The 22514-nt window shown below is 36.4% G+C and overlaps 3 protein-coding genes across 4 annotated transcripts; all 3 read right to left on the bottom strand.

Moving 5' to 3' along the window:
* Window positions 1-328: 328 nt before the first annotated feature.
* On the bottom strand, window positions 329-9459 carry dedd (death effector domain containing). 2 transcript variants are annotated; one of them, XM_051116751.1, is made up of 6 exons: window positions 9267-9459; window positions 7100-7777; window positions 6878-6982; window positions 4999-5136; window positions 2703-3128; window positions 329-655 (listed from the first exon to the last, which is right to left on the bottom strand). In XM_051116751.1, exons 2-5 carry the CDS (start codon window positions 7659-7661, stop codon window positions 2719-2721), a joined length of 1215 nt encoding a protein of 404 aa, XP_050972708.1. In that variant the 5' UTR covers window positions 7662-7777; window positions 9267-9459; the 3' UTR covers window positions 329-655; window positions 2703-2718. The 2 variants fall into 2 exon arrangements, with proteins under 2 accessions (XP_050972708.1, XP_050972707.1); XM_051116750.1 differs by having other exon boundaries at window positions 329-3128.
* Window positions 9460-10874: 1415 nt separating this feature from the next.
* On the bottom strand, window positions 10875-13571 carry si:ch211-229n2.7 (uncharacterized protein LOC100002243 homolog). Its single transcript, XM_051116766.1, has 4 exons — window positions 13426-13571; window positions 12920-13040; window positions 11987-12285; window positions 10875-11315 (listed from the first exon to the last, which is right to left on the bottom strand). Exons 1-4 carry the CDS (start codon window positions 13441-13443, stop codon window positions 11241-11243), a joined length of 513 nt encoding a protein of 170 aa, XP_050972723.1. The 5' UTR covers window positions 13444-13571; the 3' UTR covers window positions 10875-11240.
* A 103-nt stretch (window positions 13572-13674) lies between these two features.
* bgna (biglycan a) lies at window positions 13675-22058 on the bottom strand. The gene is made up of 8 exons (XM_051116756.1): window positions 21873-22058; window positions 19418-19680; window positions 16799-16911; window positions 16456-16669; window positions 14908-15018; window positions 14704-14797; window positions 14381-14519; window positions 13675-14309 (listed from the first exon to the last, which is right to left on the bottom strand). Exons 2-8 carry the CDS (start codon window positions 19659-19661, stop codon window positions 14112-14114), a joined length of 1113 nt encoding a protein of 370 aa, XP_050972713.1. The 5' UTR covers window positions 19662-19680; window positions 21873-22058; the 3' UTR covers window positions 13675-14111.
* Between the last annotated feature and the right edge of the window lie 456 nt (window positions 22059-22514).

The following is a 22514-nucleotide window of genomic DNA, read 5'->3' as shown; positions in this document are numbered from 1 at the left end:
GCAAGTACAGGCATAGCCATTTGTAAATTTTATGGGTGAGTCTTCTTTCTCATCCATAGGCTTACTTCCGCGTTGAAGAAAAAGGTGGATATTTCTACAGAATTTCAGTTTCTAAACAACTGGGTAACATTCTCAACTTTTAGTTGAGAGCTAGGCCAGAGCAGTGTTTTGATGACGCCACAGAGCCAGTGTTTGCACTTTTTGGGAAAAGTGATCGAGGAACGGCTAACTTGAAATTTCAATATGCATTAAATGACCAGCTTTAAGGTTTCTACAAATACATTTGGTCAACAGGATATTTTTGTTCTAAAAAAAGAACCGCAACAGATTGTATTTTTCAGTTTGTTTTATTGATTTGTACAGACATTGAATGAACCAGCTGTCTATTTTGCACGTAAATATTTCACTTAACACAACCACCGGCATGGTCAACAAAAATAAAATTATTCGAAAATCAGAGTCATAATGCGACAGATGGCCGATGATGCCGAACGTCTCCTACATTTTGGAATGGTGTATTACTATATATGGTTACAATAGGTGAAATACTTGAGAGAGAGTAAAAAATAAAGTGCTCCGTCTTCATCTGTTCTACTGTGTCACTTTGAGAATACTCATCTCACCTCTCCAAAAAGTAGCAATCCCATTTCTTTCTCTATGAAAAACAAAGTATAAAAAAGGTTAGAAATGTCTAGATATCTCAAATCTACAGACCACAGCTCAATTGTCACTGTGTGATATTTAAGGGGATCAATGTCATATACATGCAAGATATAAAGACAAACACTTGAACACAATCAATTGAACATGTAACCTATATAATAGATACCAGTCTGTAACTTTGTTTAGTTCCATTAGGAAAACATTACAAAATGCTTTTCTTCCTTCTGTAATAATAATAATAATAATAATAATAATAATAATAATAATAGCAGTAATTGATCCACAGCTAACTTTTCTAAACGTCTGTTCCACTCACCCCACAAGTCACCAATTTTCTTTCAATATTTCAACAGTTTCATTATATCTTAACAGATGGAGGAGAGAATGAATAAGAGAGAGAGAATAAAGAGAGAATGAATGTCTGGGAACAGCTTTGGTATTTTAAAAGTATAGCAAAAACATCTCAAGTCAGTCAAATTATACATCCTCCTGCGATTGCATGTTGCTCAGGCATTTTTCCTTTCACTTCAGTCATGTTAAAACACACGTTGCGCTTCAGCTTGGCACATTTTGTGTCATCTTTCAAGACTTGTTAGACGTTACAGCAGATCATGTCAACATATAAACCCTTGCAGAGGCCATTTCTCAGGAAACATTTGCTTAAATTCAAATGAGTAGAAATTATAAATATAGCACATTAAAATCTGCTACTAAGGAGCACCCCAAAATCATGAGACATGAAAAAAAGTTAATCTTGCACATCTCATGTACTGCATTTTCCCAAGTGAGATCACATTTTTAACTAGCGTTAACAGTACAAAAAAAAATTTTTTTTTTTTTTTTTTTAACAAGAACTCTCAGAACTACCTAATCATTTTTTTGGACTGAACAAAAGTAGCCAATCTGTACCTTTGTGAAAATACAATGCCTTAATCAAATACTGCCGTCACATGCATGTCAACTTTACAAAGGCATATCTCTGTATTATACCGTTAGTGATGCAATTAACGCTCTGCCCAGAAATTCAACCAATAACAAACAATGAAGATTAATTTCAGAGCTAAGTTGGTCCAAACATGGATATTAAGAAGCCTAATCTCTTTGGAAAATTCTGGACAAAGAGCACATAGTAAGTTGCAAATTCAAACAAGAGTGAACATCAGGTTTTTTCCATAATCGAAAGTAAAAAAAAAAAAATGACAGGGACATGCATCAAAACACAAGCTGCAACAAAGCATATCACAAACCATTCTGAAAACCACTTCTCCATGCTTCATAATCTTCAGATGTTGGTCTACGTCCCCTTGTGAATTTGCTAAAACGAACCCAACTGTGCAATAACTTCAGCGATGAAACAATGGAGAATGTGTTATATCCTCAAAGCAGTCACATTTCCAAAGTGAAGTGCAATGTTGCAGTGTGCAATGAAGACTTTGTGAGATTCTGCTTATGCAAGTTCGCACCCAGAAAAACCTGAACATGGGTGGCTAGACAACATTGACGGGGAAATTATTCCATAATGAATTAAAGCAATGTGACGCTTTAAAGGCAAATCAGTCAATCAAACCTTATGCAACCTGTCCTCTTTGTTAAACTTTGAGGAAAACACATTTCATTTAACCAAGAGAATTTCACTAAGAGCAAATGGTTGTGCAACAAGACTTAAATGGAAACGTAGCACAAAAAAAAAAGAAAAACTAATTCACACAAGCCTAAAAACAAAAAGCATTAGTGTCAATTACGCAGGAATAAAGACAAAACAAACTAAATGCCTTCTTTGTCCGATACTTCCCCCTTCATCTTTTATTTCCACAACTTGAGATACTCAAAATAAAACAGAAATAACGTAACTTTCCGGAACACTTTTAACACCTCTTACCATCCACATTTGCTCAAGATGAAAATCCCAGCCTCTTGTAGGGTATCTTTCTTTTAGAAGAGTCACTTCCTCTCTGTTTACATTCCTCACTCCCCCCATGTATACCTTCTCATTAGTGTCCAATCTCCAATCAGTGTCTCTCTGACTTTCCTCCACTTACCGAGTCAATCCCACCACTAGGACAAGGGACCCTCCCTGCTCCCTGTCCCTGCACCGGCACCTCCTGCCACCAGGTTCCTCAGCAACTTCCTCCTGCCAGCTTGGTAGTCTTCCTCATCCACGTTCACCAGGAGCTTAATAGCTTCGTGGCCCACTGCCTGCTTCAGAGAGTCCGTGATGAAAACGCCCTTCAGGGCTTCCAATAGTGAGCCGTTGATGTAGTCCCGCCAGAAGGCGTCCAGGTAGGTCAGCTCTGAGAACTTGATGTCACATATGATGGAACCCAGGTCACGGGATTTGAGGATGGTGTTGGCCTGGTTAAACCGCTCAAACTGCCTCTCCAGTGCCTCCTGCTTGTTGGAGAAGACATTTCCTTGTAAAGCCGACTCGTGCTGACAGTACTCTGCACGCACCCTCAGTCGTATGTCTGCGAGACAAGGAAGGAGGTTAAAAAAAGAAAAAAGAAGTGGCTTTTATGTCCACCTAAAGCTTGCTTGTCAAAAGCTCAAGAGGCACATCTATGGAGAATATGATACATACCCAAAAATGGCAGAGCTAGCTAAAATGATCATTTTAATCTGACTGATTGACTCTAAAGAAACTCTCAAAGATTTGAAGGTCCACTTAGAGTAGTTCACTTCCAGAACAAAAAAAAATTACAGATAAATGTACTCACCCCCTTGTCATCCAAGATATTTGTTGCCCAGAGTTTGAACTTTCAAAATGCAGTTCAAATGTGGCTTCAACCGATCCCAAATGTGGTTGTAAATGATCCCAGCTGAGGAAGAAGGATCTTATAGCTTTCATTTAAAAAATACAATTTATATACTTCTTAAAGTCAAACGCTTGTCTTGTCTTGCTCTGCCTGAACTCTTTTTTTTCCGGTTCAATACAGTTAGGGTATGTCGAAAAACTCCCATCTCATGTTCTCCCTCAAATTCAAAATAGTCCAACATCCCTGTTTTACCTTTTTTGTTAAGTCTGTTTGATCTTCTTTGCATGTTCACTTTGCAAAGACAGGGTCAGTACTTCTGTAGCGATGTAGGATGATTTTAAAATTATTTTTGAAGTTGAGGGAGAAAATACGATGGGAGTGTTTCAACATACCCTAACTGTCTTGAGCCAGAATACACAGAGTTCAGGCAGAGCAAGATGAGATGAGCGTTTGAGGTTAAAAAGTAATTAAAGGTTTTTTTGTTTTGTTTTTTAATGAAAATAACCGATCGTTCCACTAGATAAGACCCTTCTTCCTCAGCTGGGATCGTTTACAACCGCATTTGGGATCGTTTGAAGCCGCATTTAAACTGCACTGCAAATTTTTGTTCTGGAAGAGAATTTCTCCTTTAGGTGCTTTGAAACACACAGCATTATTCTATGTGATGACGTAATTTCAACTAAACATATTAAGCAGCCCCGCCCCCTTTTTTAAACAGCAAACAGCATTTCGTTTTTATCACAGCTTGGGTCGTTAAGCTGGGTAACGTTGCATTTGACAGCTTATGACAGTCACAATTTCATCCATATCGCTATAAAATATAGTAATCAGTGTATCATTCAAATGGATCCAATACGTTTTGTGGTCTGTGCCGACTCGTGTCTATGATCCGCTCTGTGTTATTGTGTCTCTGGACCAGAGCAAACTGCGTGCACGCTGCGGCAGCTTGTGTGACAGTGTGAAAACAGACTTCTTTTGCCCCAATGGAAAGCATATTTACACTGTCTGAATTGCTCCTTATCCCCCATATAGTGCACTGCGTGCCATTCGGCAAAGAGAAAATACTAACTCTGCAAACAAGTGACCGATTTCAGCCACAGCTCCAGCTTAGATTCTAGAGAGCATTTGATTGGACAGAAAGTTTGATGAGAAGCTGAAGTGCAGGGTGATGTCATCAAACTCGTTGATCCATATTAGCAGAAGTTTGAGACTTATAACTAGTAAATGCGAATTTTGTCACTGTTTTGAAGCACACTAGCTTATAGATAACCTTAAGGAAAACATATTCATACTAAAAGTCATAAAACATCATTTTAAATACTTTCAAGACACAAAAAGTGTCTTATTTAAGTCACTTATTACAGGCAAAGTTTGGGGGGGGAAGTGCAGCCAAGTGACCCAATTCAAATGTGTGTTACCAATGCCTGAGTTTGCAAATAAAAATAATTTTGGGGAGTTAAATGGTGAGGTTATGACCCAATTAATATCTCATTCCACATATTTAAACCTTTTCTTTTTGAGCCATAAACTTGTACGTGAATCTTTTTTTTTTACTTTTACTCTAGCAGATTTGTTGTCTTACCACAAGTCTGTTTTTCTCTGCAGTCGGCTGTCGTGTGAGATCTCTTCCTTTTCCTGCTAGGCAGAGGTGGGGTGGGTTTAGCCCGTGGTGGGCATACCTGGGGTCCTGATGGAGGACAGCAGATCAATGGCTGGGGTCCTGAGAAAGAGAACATTACTAAATCAGATACATGATAAGGTTAAAGGGATAGTTCAGCCAAAATGAAAATTGTGTCATTAATTACTCATCCTCATGTTATTCCAAACCCATAAGATTAAAGTAAGATATTTTTGATGAAATCCGAGAGCTTTTATTACTACCTTTTTGGCCGTTCAAAGGCCAAAAAGGTAGTAATAATATCGATAAAATAGTCCATGTGACATCAGTGGTTCAACCTTAATTTTATGATGCCACAAGAATAATTTTTGTGCACAAGGATGAAAATAACATCTTTTTGCATGCATGTGGAGCTGCTGATGCAGAAGCCGGTGTTCTGGCGTACAACCTGGATGTGCTGCGCCTTGTTTGCAAGTCGTTAATAATGTCGTTATTTTTGTTTTCTTTGCGCACAAAAAGTATTCTTGTAGCTTCATAAAATTACGGTTCAATCACTGATGTCACACAGACTGTTTTTTTGATGTCCTTACTACCTTTCTGAGCCTTGAATGTGGTAGTTGCATTGCCGTCTATGCAGGGTCAGAAAGCTCTTGGATTTCATCAAAAATGTCTTAATTTCTGTTTCTAAAATGAACAAAGGTCTTACAGGTTTGGAAAGACATGAGGGTGAGTAATTAATGACAAAATTTTCATTTTAGGGTGAACTATCCCTTTAAGGCTGGAACACACTATGTAGCTTTTGCCCCACTTAGCAGTCTGGACAAGTTGCCGCTAGTTGCTGAGAGTCAGAGCAGTTGGAGTTGACAGACATCACAGAAAAACATGCAGTTTATGATGAGCACAGACTCATTTTTTTTAGCTTCAGACTACAATTTCACCCAGTCGGAGGATATCTAACATGTTTAATATTTTGACCTGGTTTAAAAATTTGCCGAAAGTCTGGTAGTGTGTGTGTGTGACCCCGAGCCATTTACAAAGTCAGTAAGTGTGTGATGCCTACTTTTTTTATGTTTTAAACATTGTGCAGTGTATTCCTGCCATTTGTCAATCTGGAACTTCTTCCAAATTATGGTGCGTTCAAGTCACATCGGAAAGATTGTATTTATGAGAGGAACACATATGAGTGCCACAACAACTGTAATTTTAAGAAGTTACACAAAACAAAAATAACTTTATTCAACAATTCATACTCTTGTTACAGGTGGCAGAGACTGATGCTAATGAGAAGAATTGTTCATTGAAAAGTCATTATCTTAGTTTTCTTTGCACACAAAAAGTATTCTCATAGCTTCATAAAGGTTGAGCCAGTAGAGTTACATGGACTATTTTACAGATGTCCTTACTACCTTTCTGGGCCTTGAACGTGTCAGTTCTGTTGCTGCCTATGCTAGGCAAAGAAAGCTCTCGGATTTCATCAAAAGTATCTTCATTTATGTTCCGAAGATGAACAAAGGTCTTATGAATTTGGAATGACATGAGGGTGAGTAATTAATGCCAGAATATTTATTTTGGTTGAGGTATCCCTTTACTCCAAAACCCTGCCCGTTTTTCAAAACCCAGGCTTCCTGTTTCCCATACATGTGCTGTACTGTACACACACAAAATTACTGACAGCGCATCAAAAGTTCTCACTGGCTAATCAAATAATTATAGACATTTCTCCAGTTTACAGTGTGACAGATGTGTAATTTCAATAAAAGTTAAATATTTCAGTAAAAAAAAAAAAAAAACTAAGAATGCTTACAGCGCCATTAAGACGTCTAAAGCACAATAAACGACAAACCTGTTCTTCTGTGAGGAGCTCCCTGCTGGGCCTCCCCTGCTCCTCTGGGAGAAACATAACGGACTGACGTCTCCTCCAGATATTTATCCACTGGATCTGGGCACACTGGAAAATAATTAGCAACACATTACATATGCAATTAGCCAAAAAAAAGATGGTACATACAGTGACAATACTGTAGCTTCACTGCACATAACACTCAAGATTGACAAGATCTCAAACCTGTCTGTCTCTTGCGCAACGTGACGTACGGCAGCAGATCGTGGCGAGTGATGATGCGGAGCAGCTGAAGAACATGCCGGAAGTTTGTCTCGTCACATCTCCCCTGTCGCTCCAGCGCGAGCAGGAAATCCCGCCCGCTCCGTATGCCTCCTCTCTCGTACTCGTCAATAACGTCCACAAAGAGGAAGGACAGCACACGTACGTCACGGTGCGTCAGCTGCGCGCCCACAATATCAAACATGCGATGTAGAGAGTAAAGCCCATACGCATCATCCACAGCTTCCTCCGGCCACGGCTCCACCCGGCCAGACGTGGGTCTCCGAGACGAGGAGGTATTACTGCAGGACGCCGGAGCCAATCGGCTTAGAGAGAGCGCAAGAGAGTTACCATGAGCTGTTGCGGATGAGGACGCTGCAACCCAGCCTCTCCGAGGAGAGGAAAGCCCTGAACGGGAATACGAGTCTATCGGGGAACGAGAAATGTGTTGCCTGCCCTGACTTGATGAAGAGTTCTGTGGCGAAAGGAGGGCAGGGTTGGCATTCCCATGCTGCTGTGAGGTCATCACTCTTCGCTAGGCGGATGACGGGTGAGGGGGTAGCGGAAGGCCCTGTCAGCAGTGTGAAGCAGCTCAAACTGTGTCAACACACTCGGCCCGCAACTCTCACCTCCAACTTCACTCTAGAAGAAAATAAAATTTATGTTTAAGCATTAGGTCACTAACAAAACCACAGTATAATAAATTCATATACACTACCAGTCACAAGTTTTTGAACAGTAAGATTTGTCATGTTTTTAAAGAAGTCTCTTCTGCTCTCCAAGCCTGCATTTATTTAACATTTAACCAAAAAACATTTATTATTGTGTTGAAAAGAAGTATAATTTTTCAGGTTTCTTTTATGAATAGAAAGTTCAGAAGAACAGCATTTATCTGAAATAGAAATCTTTTGTATAATTCTAAATGTCTTTATCATCACTTTTGATCAATTTAAAGCATCTTTGCTAAACAAAAGTATTAACTGCTATCATTGCTTTGATCACAAGAATGAATTACATTTTAAAATATTTTTCAAATAGTACAAAACTTACTGTTCAAAAACTTTTGACTGGTAGTGTAACACTAAATAATAAGCTGAAAAAGATGATAATCAAAATAGGACAAATTACCACATAACCTGGGTTAATTTTACACTGCTTTTTAAACAGATCTATTGCTCAACTGTTTTCTAGACTTAATGTCATAGATGTCATTGCTCAACCATGCAGATCATGTTTTCACATCACATCTACATTTAAAACCATATGAATTATATATTCTAAAATCACATTTACATATAAAAATATGCATTCTAATTTTCCATCAATATATAAAAACAAATATTTTATATATATATATATATATATATATATATATAGTAATATCAATATAACATATAAATTCTAGCATCACAACCACATAGAAAAATCATAGATCATACATATTCTAATACCACATTTAAAGTTTATAGACTTTATACTTAGATATTACATCTACATATTAAAAACAGACATTTGCTTATGTTCTGATATCACATCTTTATATATTTAGATTTCACATCTATATATCAAATCTAACATGTTCTACATACTTTAGAAAACTTGTATTTAACCATGTTTGCTCTAATCTAAACCTAATAAATAACTCTAGATAAAATATATAGGCAGAGCAACAGTGAAGTTACTGACCTGGTTAGCTTACTAATTAACATCTAAGTTAACAGGTTTAAGAGAGTGAATATTAAAATAGCAGAATGAATCAATCGTCTGACTTCCATATCATGGTTTCATAAACACTAACATATGCTCTTTTCATGCTTTAAATACCAGAAACTCCAGTGAAACGACTAATGAATAAGCAGTTAGACATCAACAATCTTCTGAAATCTATCAGGACAGCTGTGTGTTAGCCTGATGCTTAGCATACACAAGGAGTGGCTGAACAACGCCGTGATCTTTTAAGAAAACATATATTTTGCTGTCAATATTTCATTGCGATCCCCTCTACTGTTTCTATATTCCTAAAGACACTTAAACGTTATTTGCTATAGATATAAACTTCGCTTAGCAACTGACTGTTGGCTTGCTAACGTCAACAGCGTGTAGCAACACTGAATGTACACAACTGTCTTACCTCGTCAAGTTCATGAATCACTTTACAGACACGGAGACTATAGACGTGGACTGTACTCAAAACTGCCGTCTGGTCCTCATACATGTACAACGATCGTATGTGGGGATAATTTAAACGGTTTGGTGAAGCTTGGTAATGAGCCCATTTTTTGTTCCTCTACTAAAATGTAGGTACATCCGGGACATGAGCAAGCGTGGGGCAACATCCGGGGAATGTAGGAAACGCTTCGTCTTTTTTAGAAATAATAACTCTTGTGATGTGTAAATAGGCTTTTTGCGGTTACGAATAAATATAAAAGGAAAAAGTCAATCAGAATAGGTATTTGTACAGAATATAAATATTTATTTATTTTTAATGATGAAAAACACAACACTTAATTTCCCTTTTATCCTATGAAAAATCACCATGGTAACCACAGTTTCATCCAAAATACAATTAGCTTACTAGACGCTTTTTAGTCATGTTAAAACTTGATAAAAACGGGTTCACCTTATACCTTGTGAAAAGCTTTTATAATCTTGCTAATTGTTCAGTTTCTTTCTTTACAAATAAAATCAAAATGTTTTCATTGTTTTGTTTTTTTAAGAAGTCTCTTCTGCTCACCAAGCCTGCATTTTCTTGATCCAAAGGACAGCAAAAAACTGTCAAATTAACTGAATTAAAATAACTGTTTTCTATTAGATATATTTTAAAATTTCATTTATTTCTGTGATTTCAAAGCTGAATTTTTTGCTTCATTACTTCAGTCACATGATCCATTGAAAATCATTCTAATATTCTGATTTGCTGCTCAAAACATTTATTATTATTATTATGTTGAAAACAGCTGAGCAGAATTTTTCAGGTTTCTTTGATGAATAGAAAGTTCGGAAGAACAGCCTTTGATATTATAAATATCTTTATCATTACTTTTGGTCAATTTAAAGCAACCTTGCTAAATAAAAAATTAATTTCTATCATTTCTTTCCCCAAACCTTATTTATCGAAGAATCCTGAAAAAATGCACTCAACCTCTTTAAATATTGATAATAATAATAGTAGCAATAAAAAATGTTTCTTGAACAGCAAATCAGAATGATTTCTGAAGGATCGTGTGAAACTGAAGACTTGAGTAATGATGCTGAAAATGTAGCTTTGATCACAGAAATAAATTAAATTTTAAAATATATTCAAATAGAAAGCAGTTATTTTAAGTAGTACAAATATTTCACAATATTACTGCTTTTGCTGTATTTTGAATCAAACAAAAGCAGGCTTGGTGAGCAGAAGAGACTTACTGTTCAAAAACTTTTGTCTGGTAGTGTACTTAAAACTTATAGTCACATGCAGCTGACTTTTGGTTACATGTGACAATGTTATTTGGATCCCAAAACATACATATACAGGAACCATATGCTAACATTGGGGGAATGTTCTGTGTTTGCTGGGTGTAGCTTATTTTAAAAAGGGATGAGCTCTTAGATATTTTCCAGATTTTCTGTTGTAATATACGATGCATCAGCACAGGAATGAAATCTGCACTTGTCAAGCAATTTCATGGTGTCTTTGTAACTGTGGTAAACATTAGTAATGGTATGTGCCATATTAGTTAGAATGTGAAAAAGACAGTCAGAAACATGTGAACACCTTTAATATCGTTCTATGTACATTTTGACTACATTTTTGCTGAAATAAACCATGCCTAGCTGGTATAATATGGTCTTCCTGCATAACCAAGCTGGCCTCTGGCGTGAACACAAAACCATTTTAAAACCAGTCAACAGACCAGCTTGACAAGGCTATAAGACCAAAACAAGACCTGCATGGATACAGAAGATAGTGAAGATCTATATACTATTACAGATCAGTATGAAGAACCCTAATCCAAGACATCAAACATAATCTTAACTGGTTTAATGAGTGTGTGAGAAATATCATTATTCAAACATAATATATTATTCTTATGATAATATGTAGTTCTTGGTATTCAATAGGTTAACTTGATGGCACAAGGTAGCTAAATGACGTTGTAGCATCCACACATTCCTTGTTTTTGGGCTTCCCAGGAATCTGTAAAAGCAAAGGAATCAACATCATGTCAGAATAAAATATACAGAACACATTATGATAATAATCTTTATGCTATATTGTTAAAGGGACAGTTCACCCAAAAATGAAAATTCTGTCATTAATTACTCACCCTCATGTCATTCCAAACCTGAAAGACCTTCGTTCATCTTTAAAACACAAATTAAGATAGCAAGGGTCCTTTCCACATTCAAAGCCCAGAAATCTACCAGCATGCATGTGCTTTCCTCTTTCCACGCACGTGGTGCTGCTGATGTTTATGTGCAAAGGAGAACATGCGCATACGTTGTGGTACTCTTGATAATGAAGGCAGAGGGTGACTTGGGGAAGAAGACATAGTTAAATAAAATATTTTTGTTTTGTTTTGTTTTGTGCACAAAAAGTATTCTTCATAAAATTACTGTTGAACCACTGATGTCACATGGATTATTTTAATGTGTTAACGTTCTTGGTACCTTTCTGGGCCTTGAATGTGGAAGGACCCTTCTGTCTATGGAGAGTAAGAAAGCTCTCAAATTTCATCAAAAATATCTTAATTTGTGTTCCAAAGATGAACGAAGGTCTTATGGGTTTGTAACAACATGAGGGTGAGTAATTAATGAGAGCATTTTTGGGTGAACTATCCCTTCAAACAATCTGATCCATGAACTCACCTGATTGCACATAGCTACCCCAGAGCGGACAAATGTGGCAAAGTGCTCACAATTGTGTGTGAAGAGTTTGTAAGTAAACTCTTTGTCCAGTAAAGCATCTCGTCGTTTTCTAATTTCATCCACAGGTGAAGGCTCGAGAGCGTGCTTGCTGTTGCTCACTGAAACACGAGCTCCTTTTGGTACATTAACTTCAGACAGAAGCTGACGCCGTATTTTAGTTTCTCCAAGCAAAAGATCACCACAAACAGGAAAGATAGCCTGCAGGCAGTTTCGAAATGAACTCATCATCTGAGACTCATCTGGAAAAAACAACTTTGGTATGAGAGTTTGTGAGACATAGACATACATATATAGATAGATAGATAGATAGATAGATAGATAGATAGAATTCTCTTCTGCTCACCAAGCCTGCATTTATCTGATCCAAAATACAGCAAAAGCAGTAATATTGTGAAATATTTGTACTATTTAAAATAACTGTTTTCTATTTGAATATATTTTTAAATGTAATTTATTCCTGTGATCAAATCTACATTTTCAGCATCATTACTCCAGTCTTAGGTGTCACATGATCCTTTAAAAATAAAAAGCTTTTGTAACATTATACACAATACCATTGAATAGCTTGGAAAACAGTAATTTTTTGGGAAAGAAATTATAGAAATTAATACGTTTATTTAGCAAGGATGCTGTAAATTGATCAAAAGTGATGATAAAGACATTTATAATGTTACAAAAGATTTTTATTTCAAGTAAATGCTGTTCTTCTAAACTTTCTATTCATCAAAGATTAGATTTTGCTTCTCTATTAGTGGTAAGTTGTCACAGTGTAATCATACACTTTTTATAGTAGGCTATATTATAGTGTGTTATAGCATGATTACATCGTTATAAAATTAGTATTAGTACTGAAGTAAATGTTCTCAAGCTTACCAGCAACCGCAAAGTGAACGATGTATCCATCTCCGTCGTACACGCCCCAATGTGAGTAGCCAATGGGGTACGAGAACTCGATCAAATCTCCGAACTGCGCGGTGGATACAACCTGCTCGACCTGTGCACGATAGTTTTACTCTGTTAAGATTCCGCCCGCTTACAACTGTTACAGGTTTTAGAACAAGTTTGACAACACATGACGGCTGCATTCTTTAAGGACGTTAGTTATAACCGATTTATAAGCGCTTTTTTTCTTTTTTTCTAATGATTCTCAGTTGATTCTAATTGGCTAATCGCATAAGTCTGTTGTAACATACTATTCTAATAAATTCTAAAATATTTCTAATGGAACGTCGTTTGAATTTGCCGTCTGAACATGAAAAACCCAACCGCTTGACGTAACAAAATAATAGAGACTGTATTAGTTTATAGGCTATAGGTTTTGAAATATTAACTTCTGTCTCCACGCATCAAGTTAATTCTGTAAATATTTGTACACTTACCTGTTCTTTGTAGTCCATCTGTCGTGTTGTTTAAAGCAGAAACTATACGCAAAAGGATTTAAGTTACTCTGCCAAGCCTTGCAGGCGTGGTCACGCAAGCAGCAGTAGGACTTGTTTGTGTAGACATTTTCCTTTCAGTGTTTTAGCTACTCCACCTTCAAAACCTCCTGCCACCTGTGCAGGTTATTATTAATTCCACCGAATGCACTTCTTGTGACGTTAAAGTTAGAAATAAATAAGCGTGTCACCTTTAAAGTTGGCTGTCTTGTGATGGCATGATAAACATCCACAACACAATCCACTTTATTACAGTATTACCATGATGAATGAGTGACAATCAGCCGCTCAGAATGACAAACTGTGAATTTATCTCATTATTTAAAGATGCAACCCATGAAAACTAAGCAAAATGAAGCTGTTGATAGACATCTCAGACAGTTAATTAAGGAACCATCAATGCTGTCAACTAAATTAAACAGAAAGGCATTTTGTGGAGTATATATTCATTAATGTCAGCAGGGAATTACACACATCAAAATTCACTTTTAAATAGACCTGTTTGACTTAAATGGAGTCCACGTTTCTTCCTAATTGTGCCTCCATGGAAATGTTTTTCATCTTTTTCACTCAAATATCTTATGGGTGTTTTCCTCTTGTTCTCCTCCTGGATTGGTTTTGTGCATCTTTTATTTCTTGTGGTTTCCAAACTGTACAGCCATTTGGTCACTGACACAGCGGAACGTAGAGGGCTGCACCTCCCAATACCTGATTGGGTTGTCAAAGAGACTGATGCCATTGTAGAACACCTTCTTCATCCCGAAACCCGTAGGGCAGAAGTCGTCCACTCCAACATTGGTGATGTTGTTTGAATGGAGGTACACAACCTGTAAGGAAAGTGTGGTTCAGTTTATTCAGTATAAATGATCTAGAATCACATACAGGAACACAAGCACACCTGCAGATACTTCAAGTGAGACAGTCCTCCGGGCACACTGGACAGACGGTTGTTGTCAAGGTGCAGCTCTCTCAGGTCGGTGAGGTAAGATAAAGCACCGTGCTCAATGTTGCGAATCTGGTTACTGCCGAGTCCCAACCTAAACACAGACACAGAGGGGGATTTAGCCACTAGAGGACACCCAAAGCCAACATTATGTCATAAAATTCCATGTATAAAGTTCAACTGCAGGGAAATGTTTCATTTTATGTAACAGTAGAAACAAATACAACCTGTTTACATATATTAATCACTTCAAATAAGTAGGAATGCAAAAGGTTTACCTCTGCAGCTGGGTGTACTGGCTGAGATCCACAAACTCAATGGCCTGAATCTGATTATTGTCCAAATGGAGCTCATGAAGGCTACTGGGAAGGTCTGGTAAGAATGAGATACATTCCATATGGAACAGAATGAGTTGCATTGTGTTTAGAACAGAGTGGAACTCATTCAATGTAGAAAAGAATTTCGTCCATCATTGTCATTACCTTTGGGAATTCCGGTAAGTTTGGCTTCAGAAATGCGCAAGTAGTTCAGTTTAAGGCCCATAAATGCTCCAGGTTCGAAACCGCTGTTCTGAAGTGGATTACGACCCATTTCTGCAATGTCAATCAATTTTTGAGGCAGTTAGTTTTATTTATATAGGGCATTTTATTAGTGAATATTGTCTGAAAGCAAATTTACAGGACCTTAGTCAGGGTAACGCTACAGGTGAAGTCAAAAGTTTACATGTACCTTGTAGAATCTGCAAAATGTTAATTATTTTACCAAAATAAGAGGGATCATACAAAATGCATGTTATTTTTTATTTAGTACTGACCTGAATAAGATATTTCACATAAAAGACATACATAATGCCCACAAGAGAAAATAATAGTTGAATTTATAAAAATGACCCTGTTCAAAAGTTTACATACACTTTATTCATAATACTGTGTTGTTACCTGAATTATCCACAGCTGTTTTTTTGTTTAGTGATAGTTGCTTATGAGTCCCTTGTTCGTCCTGAACAGTTAAACTGCCTGCTGTTCTTCAGGTCCCACAAATTCTTTGGTTTTTCAACATTTTTGTGTATTTGAACAACAATGACTGTATGATTTTGAGAACCATCTTTTCACACTGAGGACAACTGAGAGACTCATATGCAACTATTGCAAAAGGTTCAAATACTCACTGATGCTCCAAAAGGAAACACAATGCTTTCAGAGCCAGACGTGTAAACTTTTGAACAGAATGAAGATGTGTACATTTTTATTATTTTGCCTAAATATCTTTTTTTTTTTTTTTTTTTTTTTCCATTTAGTACTGCCCTTCTGAAGCTACAGAAGATACACGTTTCCCAGAAGACAAAATTAATTCAATTTGCCCTGATCAAATTAAAAAGTTTTCACCCCCTGGCTCTTAATGTATTGTGTTTCATTCTGAAGCATCAGTGAGCATTTGAACATACTGTAATAGTTGCATATGAGTCCCTCAGTTGTCTTCAGTGTGAAAAGATGGATCTCAAATTCATACAGTCATTGTTGGAAGGGGTTCAAATACACAAAAATGCTGAAAAACCAAATAATTTGTGAGACTAAAGATTTTTTCTGAAGAACAGCGGGCAGTTTAAATGTTCAGGACAAACAAGGGACTCATGAACAACTATCACTAAACAAAAAAAACACAGCTGTGGATCATTTAAGTAACAACACAGTACTAAGAATCAAGTGTATGTAAATGTTTGAACAGGGTAACTGTCTTGTGAACTATATGTACATTTATTTTATGTGAAATATCTTATTCAGGGCAGTACTAAAAAAAAAAAAAAAAAAATCTGCAAGATTTTGCAGATTGTTTGTCAAAAACTTTTGACAACAACTTACTAAGAAAAATAAACTTTCGCAAGACAAAAATGCAATAAAACAATGAAAACTGTAATAACGTCCCACTGTAAAAACTCTATCCATCATCTGTTAAATTCAGTATGGCATCTAACCTGACAAAGGTCAACTGGACATCATGAATCATAACCACAGACAAACACACTGTCTTACCAATCACATGCATGTTGTGGAGGCCTGAGAAACTAAATGCCGGCACTTTCTTGATGTGATTGTCATGGATACGCAGCTCCACAAGGGATGCAGGCAGGTTTTTGGGGATGGAAGTCAGAAGATTGTGTGAGATATATAACTTCTGCAAACGCTTCAAAGGGAGGAATGCCTTGGGGTGAATTTTGGAGATCTGGTTATATCTTAACACCAGGGCCTGAAACAGGACAGGGATTATGAGGGAATGCTGTACTTGCTGTTCTTAACATAAAGAATAATATTGCATTTCTAAATTTAATTCACAAAAAGAAAGCAAATTATGAAATAAGGATATGTTTGGTCTCACATAGAGGTTGGTCAATCCCTTAAAGTCTCCTTCCCTGATCTCTGTGATCCTGTTGCTCTGCAGGTCCAACAGCAGTGTGTCTTTAGGAATATCATATGGCACATAACCTAAAGCTGTTGGGGAATAATGCACAAACAAGAACAGATACATTGCTAGAAATGAGATACAAAGAAAATCAATATTGTGGATCAAATGTTGTTCAGGCTTCAATGCTGCTGCAGTAATTCATATTTTCTAGGTAATGGAAAACCCAACATGAAGTCAGAATGACTCTATTTACTTTCTGAATACACATTGTGGTTTTATATTGTATGATTTTTAGTGCATGTAATTCAAAAATGTAAATATTTGTTCTCATCTTTTTAATTAATATATTGTAACGTGCTTTGCCTATAAAATGACTTTCCTTTTCAAATGGCATAGCCAAACCTTATTTTTCAACCTCATCCCTCCAGCACCCAGTCTCCCTTTTGATATGCATCACCCACATTTCATAATCCAACCAACTGCTGAAGGATAAAATTAAAAGGTCCTGCCCTAATTATTATCTTGTTAAAAATTCACTTCTCAGGTAGCACACGTATGTCTGCAAGATGTCTGTTAAAGATCTCTTGATCTGGAAATCATCTGCTGTGTACAAACGTCTGACAGACGTCTGTAAGATGTCAGTTTTACATACATTTGAAATCCTACACACAGACAAATAGGGGTTTAAAATTTTACCTTTTGGGGTACAACAGCTTGTCGCTGGAGCAGTACCTTTAAAAGGACATCTTTGTAGCTTTTTTTTTTTTTTTTACCCCTAATAGGTACATATTAGTACCTAAAGGGTACATATTTAAAATCATTTTTTTTATGATGTTATCATGTTTTTATTGTGCTAGTTATCTGTATTTTTTTTTATTTTTTACCTAATCAAAATAACCCAACTGCAGTTTGATTGAAATTATTTGAAATGCACAATGAAAAAACATGATTTTTGAAAACTGAGAGAGTTACCTGTTTTTGCAAATGAACTCCTCATATAATCTTAAAGCTTTTCGTGACGCCAGATGGCGCCAGTTGTATGTAACGAAACCGCGAGTCCGCGGTGTAATACTACAGACATGAAAGTAGCGCCAGTCATCGTCAGTCATGATTATGTGATGGTATAAACTTTAAAAAGAAAGCATTCATTCATTTCCAACTTGCTGGTTAAAACAACGCAGCACACAACCTAAGATTAAACAGTTATAAAAAATAATTTGAAGCAAAAATAACACTGATGAGCAGACTGATGAACAGCGTTGCCATGGATGAACGATGGCAAATATGAGGAAATATCCATCCGCTGCCTGCCAGAACTGGCCAATCAAAATCAAGTATTCCAGAGAGCGGTAATAACAGACGCTATATTCGTCGAACTTAAAAAAATAATAATAAAACTTGGTTTATAGCATTATGATGCCTTTAGGTAGTAGGGAGGCAGTTCATTTAAGAAACATTTTCTTCAGGATTTACCATCTAAGTCTTTGAGTTCACTTGTAAACTTTTCAGCGGGCTATAATTTTGGAAATCTTTGGTAATTCTCTGGGCTTCTTGGGCTTGTGTGTTTGCTGTGCTCTGTTGTTGTGTGCTAGCATTCCCTTCTGAGCTTCCCATATAATTAAGATGGAGCCAGATGACCATGGCTCCACGTAGCACATTACAACGTGGAGAAAGAAAAAAGAGAAGAATAGCTTATGAACTTCATAAAAGAGAGATAGGGAAAGAGGGCAGCTGTGCCTGGGTGGTACCTGGCATCCACCGAAATTGTCCATTTGCTTTTAAACTCATCATTCCTGGTGACCGACATCATAGTTTATGGCACGTTTGCTGTACCGAGTAGAATAACCAGAATGTCTGTCTTCTCAGGTGACCGACCACACACCACATGTGCTGTCTGATGTGGATGGGCCAGATTAGCTGTGTGTCTGAATTGGTATCCGTTCTCAAGCTAAATTTGATCCTGATCTCATTCAGGCCTTTGATGTGGATGTTAAAACCCTGGCATTTCTGTTTAGCTTTCAGCCAAAATTTCCTGTGCACTTTCCCTACTTTCAGCCTCAACTTTGATTTATATCTGATGCAGTTTTATATATACAACTCATAACTCATATTCAAATCATCGTGTTTCATAACACACTCGTTTATACCACATTTTAAAAACAAAAAATGATAGCAGATCTTTGATCTTTGCTTGATGTCACAGGCTAGTAATTTTGGGATAAGATGGGTGATATAAACAGGATATCCTGTAACTCGAACCATCCTAAAACAAACCAGTGTAACTGTAGAGTTGCAGCCCAAAAACGGGTCAGAAGTTTTTTTTTCTTTTTAGAATTTTCAGTTCTCATATTCATGCCATAATATGGCATGCATAGTAATATGCATGCCATATTACTATTTTTTTGTATTTTTAGGGCTATGCAGTTCATGGTTGTTGTTGTTGTTTTTTACATTTGTGCAGTATACAATTTTGGCACTATGCTGTCCAATATAAAATTTGGGTCTGGAAGCCAAACCTCTTAGACTAAATAGTCATTATCTTGTCTGGCTATACCAAGAAACCATTGCAAACACATATCATCTTAAGCCCACCTAAATCCGAGCATTGTACGACTCTGAGGTCACACCGACAGCCAAATGGGCATGTGGGATGTTCCGGTTGGTATGGTTCCACAGCTGACCCTTCTTCCTGGTCCTTCATCATCATCATCAGCTCTTTCACATCAATGTCCTTGCCAAAGTCCCAGAATCCTTTCTGCTCAAAGGGAAGGGCGGAGGAATCTAGTGGCAGGTGGGCAGTGCAGAGAAACAGAAACGCCACATAGACCGACAACATGGCTGCTACGTTTTTTAATCTGCGAAAAAGAAATACAGAGAAAGTGAGCATTCAAAATATGGCAGTGCAGTTGTTTTCCACACTTTTACAAAAACCATAAATGCTACTTTTCATCCAAAAACTGATTTTGGTAAAATCCATAATTTTGTGGTCTCATTAAAGTTTGACGATGCAACCGCCTTGCCGACAGCCACAATAAACCAATCTGCTCTCCACATCGACAATAGGGAAAATATCTCATTGGAACTAAAACTAAAACCTGAGACAGGGAAAGACTTGTTTGGGTCAGATGCACCAATGTGTGCAAATGTGTATTTTTGTAACCTGTCTTCATGCTATATTTACAGTCACAGGTTTTTTTTTTCTCTCTCAGAATGGGTGTAACATCATCTGAGTGTATTTTTGTATCCTTTGTCCAGATGAATTACAGCTGATGCAACGTCAGTAGGAAATGAAGACTGAGTGCAAAAATATCTAGCTATTATTGCCATATAAACATGATAGATGTACATAATTCATGTAAATAAATTATAGATGTGACTTGACTCACTAGTAACACTTATAACTAATGCAGTTCCATCCTAAAGGAAAATTTAATCGCTTTTTCATAGCTCAGGGTATTTTGTTTTATTTAAGTATCAACAATCTCAAATGTTTAGTCTAAAATTCCTTAAGAGATTTAAAAATGCAATAAATGAGAAAATTGTTGACATACAGTAAGAGTATGAAGCTATAAAATAAATGTGGATTGCATAGCTCAGATATTTTAGTGAGAAATATCAAAGTTCAAACTTAACCTGACTTTTGATTTCAGACTTTGGTATTTTGGTAAATCCGAGTTTGTTTAAATTATTCAAATTTTTGAGGAGAGACGTGAAAAATAAGGTATTTTTCAATTTGCTCTCATTTTAACGTCTGTGAGCAACAATTGAGATCTTGTGATTTTTTTATTTTTACTCTTTAGATCCAGTGTTGTTGTCTAGTCCATATAGATCTAGTATATAACTAAAATTTACACTATTCAAATATGTTTAGTAATTAAAATGAAGCTAAAATAAAACAATAAAATTTAAATATTAAAAAAAGATAAATGTTGCCTTGACTGCTAACTGAAATAAAACAAGATTAGGCTGAAGTACTATAATGACTAAATTACAAAACCTAAATCTGAATTAAAAATCCATTAAAGCCAAAAAATAATAAAAATGCACATAACAAAATTACTAAAACTAAAAAATTAATAAAAGCAAATTTAAAATGTGAACAAATACTATAATAGTATAAAGAATACTAAATACTAAAATAGATGATTCATTTCAATGCACAGACCCACTGATCCACATTTATTAGATTCTGTGACTATCCAGATCTGCAGGAACTAGTTCTTTTTTTTGTGCCACGTGTTGTGAGTGTGGTTTTAAACTGCCTCGGAGCTCTTTCTCTCTCTTTAAATTCACTCCCACACCCTTTACCACAGAATGGCAGAAGAACCACATTACTGGCAAATTTAACAGATTGTTTTTGGAGAGCCACCCCAATTCACTGAAATAAAGGCACCGAATGTCCCAAAATCATATCCTCTTAAAATATGACAATAAGGTTATGTAATAAACTGACGGACCTAATTTAATAGCACACAAAATGATGACATGCACAGCCTGATTTTGACCACTCTACTAATAGTACAATAAAAGTACTAATGAATGAAATTGTTTTTCAGCTCTTAAAAGGCTTTGCCTCAGTCTAAAATAATTTGCACCCACTTATCTACTTAAGAGCTTGATGTAGATGAGTTTTTAAAAAAATCTTTTTAAAAAAAGGTTAATGTGTCTAGTTTTTTTTTTTTTTTTTTAAGATGTATAATATCCAAATGATGCCAAATGGTCAAGCAAAGCTGAATTACATCTCAAATTAAAGAGATGAGATGGGCTAATTAAAGACTACATTACTGAATGTTGTCAAGATTACAGAGGTGACGTGGATGGTCGAGTGACGCACAAGTCTAGAACAGCATTTCTCAAGGATTTTAAAACTAATTTAAGTAGAGTTTTATTTTTTTTTTCAGTGAGCTAAAATAAGCTTCGCAAGATTTTCAAAGAACTCAACTTGTTGCAATGGAAACAGAGGAATTAAGTTACCATAGAAACTCATCAGGTGCACAGAACTGGGGAACAGGTTAGCAAAATAAATGAGAGCATTAAAGTATCTTACCTGATGTGTGAGATGTATTTGCAGAGGATTTCTTCTTTTTAAGTTTTCTGATGGCAAACAGATTTATAGTTTGATCATTGTTTTGGGTGACTGTCTGTTAGGTCCTTGGCTGCCAGCGGTCGCACAGCACTGAACAGTACCTGCAGTTCAAAACATGGGACAGCTTGCAAAAAGAGGGGAAAAAAAAGTGTATTTGAGACATTCCCACTTAAGTTGTCTTTCCCTCCCACTGTTTTTTTCTCTTTCTTTTTGTGTGAAGAGAGAGAGCACGAGAGAGAGTTAGACGGTTAGACAGTGTGTGGGCTGGCCATTCCACCAAAATACTATAGTTAACACAGTTATTGTTATACTTTTTAAGACATTTAAGTTTAAAATCTCCCTTTATTGAACATCCAGGACACATATTATTAATAAAACATGGAGCATCAGTAAATGGAACAGACAGACAGACAGACAGACAGACAGATAGACAGACAGATAGATATAGATAGATAGATAGACAGAACGATAGATAGATAGATAGATAGATAGATAGATAGATAGATAGATAGATAGATAGATAGATAGATAGATAGATAGATAGATAGATAGATAGATAGATAGATAGACGAACGGATGGACAAACAGATAAACAGACAGACA

The sequence above is a fragment of the Labeo rohita genome, chromosome 8 (assembly GCF_022985175.1).
Source record: "Labeo rohita strain BAU-BD-2019 chromosome 8, IGBB_LRoh.1.0, whole genome shotgun sequence".
Lineage (NCBI taxonomy): Eukaryota > Metazoa > Chordata > Actinopteri > Cypriniformes > Cyprinidae > Labeo > Labeo rohita.
The sequence above is the reverse complement of the archived record's forward strand: the minus strand, read 5'-3'. Positions and strand labels throughout refer to the sequence as shown.

Bases quoted from the DNA above. Each gene is read 5' to 3' on its own strand.
- dedd (XM_051116750.1), bottom strand. From the start codon at position 7,661: ATGACCTCACAGCAGCATGGGAATGCCAACCCTGCCCTCCTTTCGCCA. The intron at 6,983-7,099 runs GTTTGAGATCTT...ATTATTTTCCAG, and splicing joins GTTGCGCAAGAGACAGACAG to TGTGCCCAGATCCAGTGGAT. The intron at 5,137-6,877 runs GTTTGTCGTTTA...TCTCTTTCTCAG, and splicing joins AGCTCCTCACAGAAGAACAG to GACCCCAGCCATTGATCTGC.
- si:ch211-229n2.7 (XM_051116766.1), bottom strand. The intron at 12,286-12,919 runs GTAAGCTTGAGA...TGTTTTTTCCAG, and splicing joins CGTTCACTTTGCGGTTGCTG to ATGAGTCTCAGATGATGAGT. The intron at 11,316-11,986 runs GTGAGTTCATGG...TTGCTTTTACAG, and splicing joins GGGTAGCTATGTGCAATCAG to ATTCCTGGGAAGCCCAAAAA.
- bgna (XM_051116756.1), bottom strand. From the start codon at position 19,661: ATGTTGTCGGTCTATGTGGCGTTTCTGTTTCTCTGCACTGCCCACCTG. The intron at 16,912-19,417 runs GTGGGCTTAAGA...ATTCCCCAACAG, and splicing joins CGTACAATGCTCGGATTTAG to CTTTAGGTTATGTGCCATAT. The intron at 16,670-16,798 runs GTGAGACCAAAC...GTCCTGTTTCAG, and splicing joins AGGGATTGACCAACCTCTAT to GCCCTGGTGTTAAGATATAA.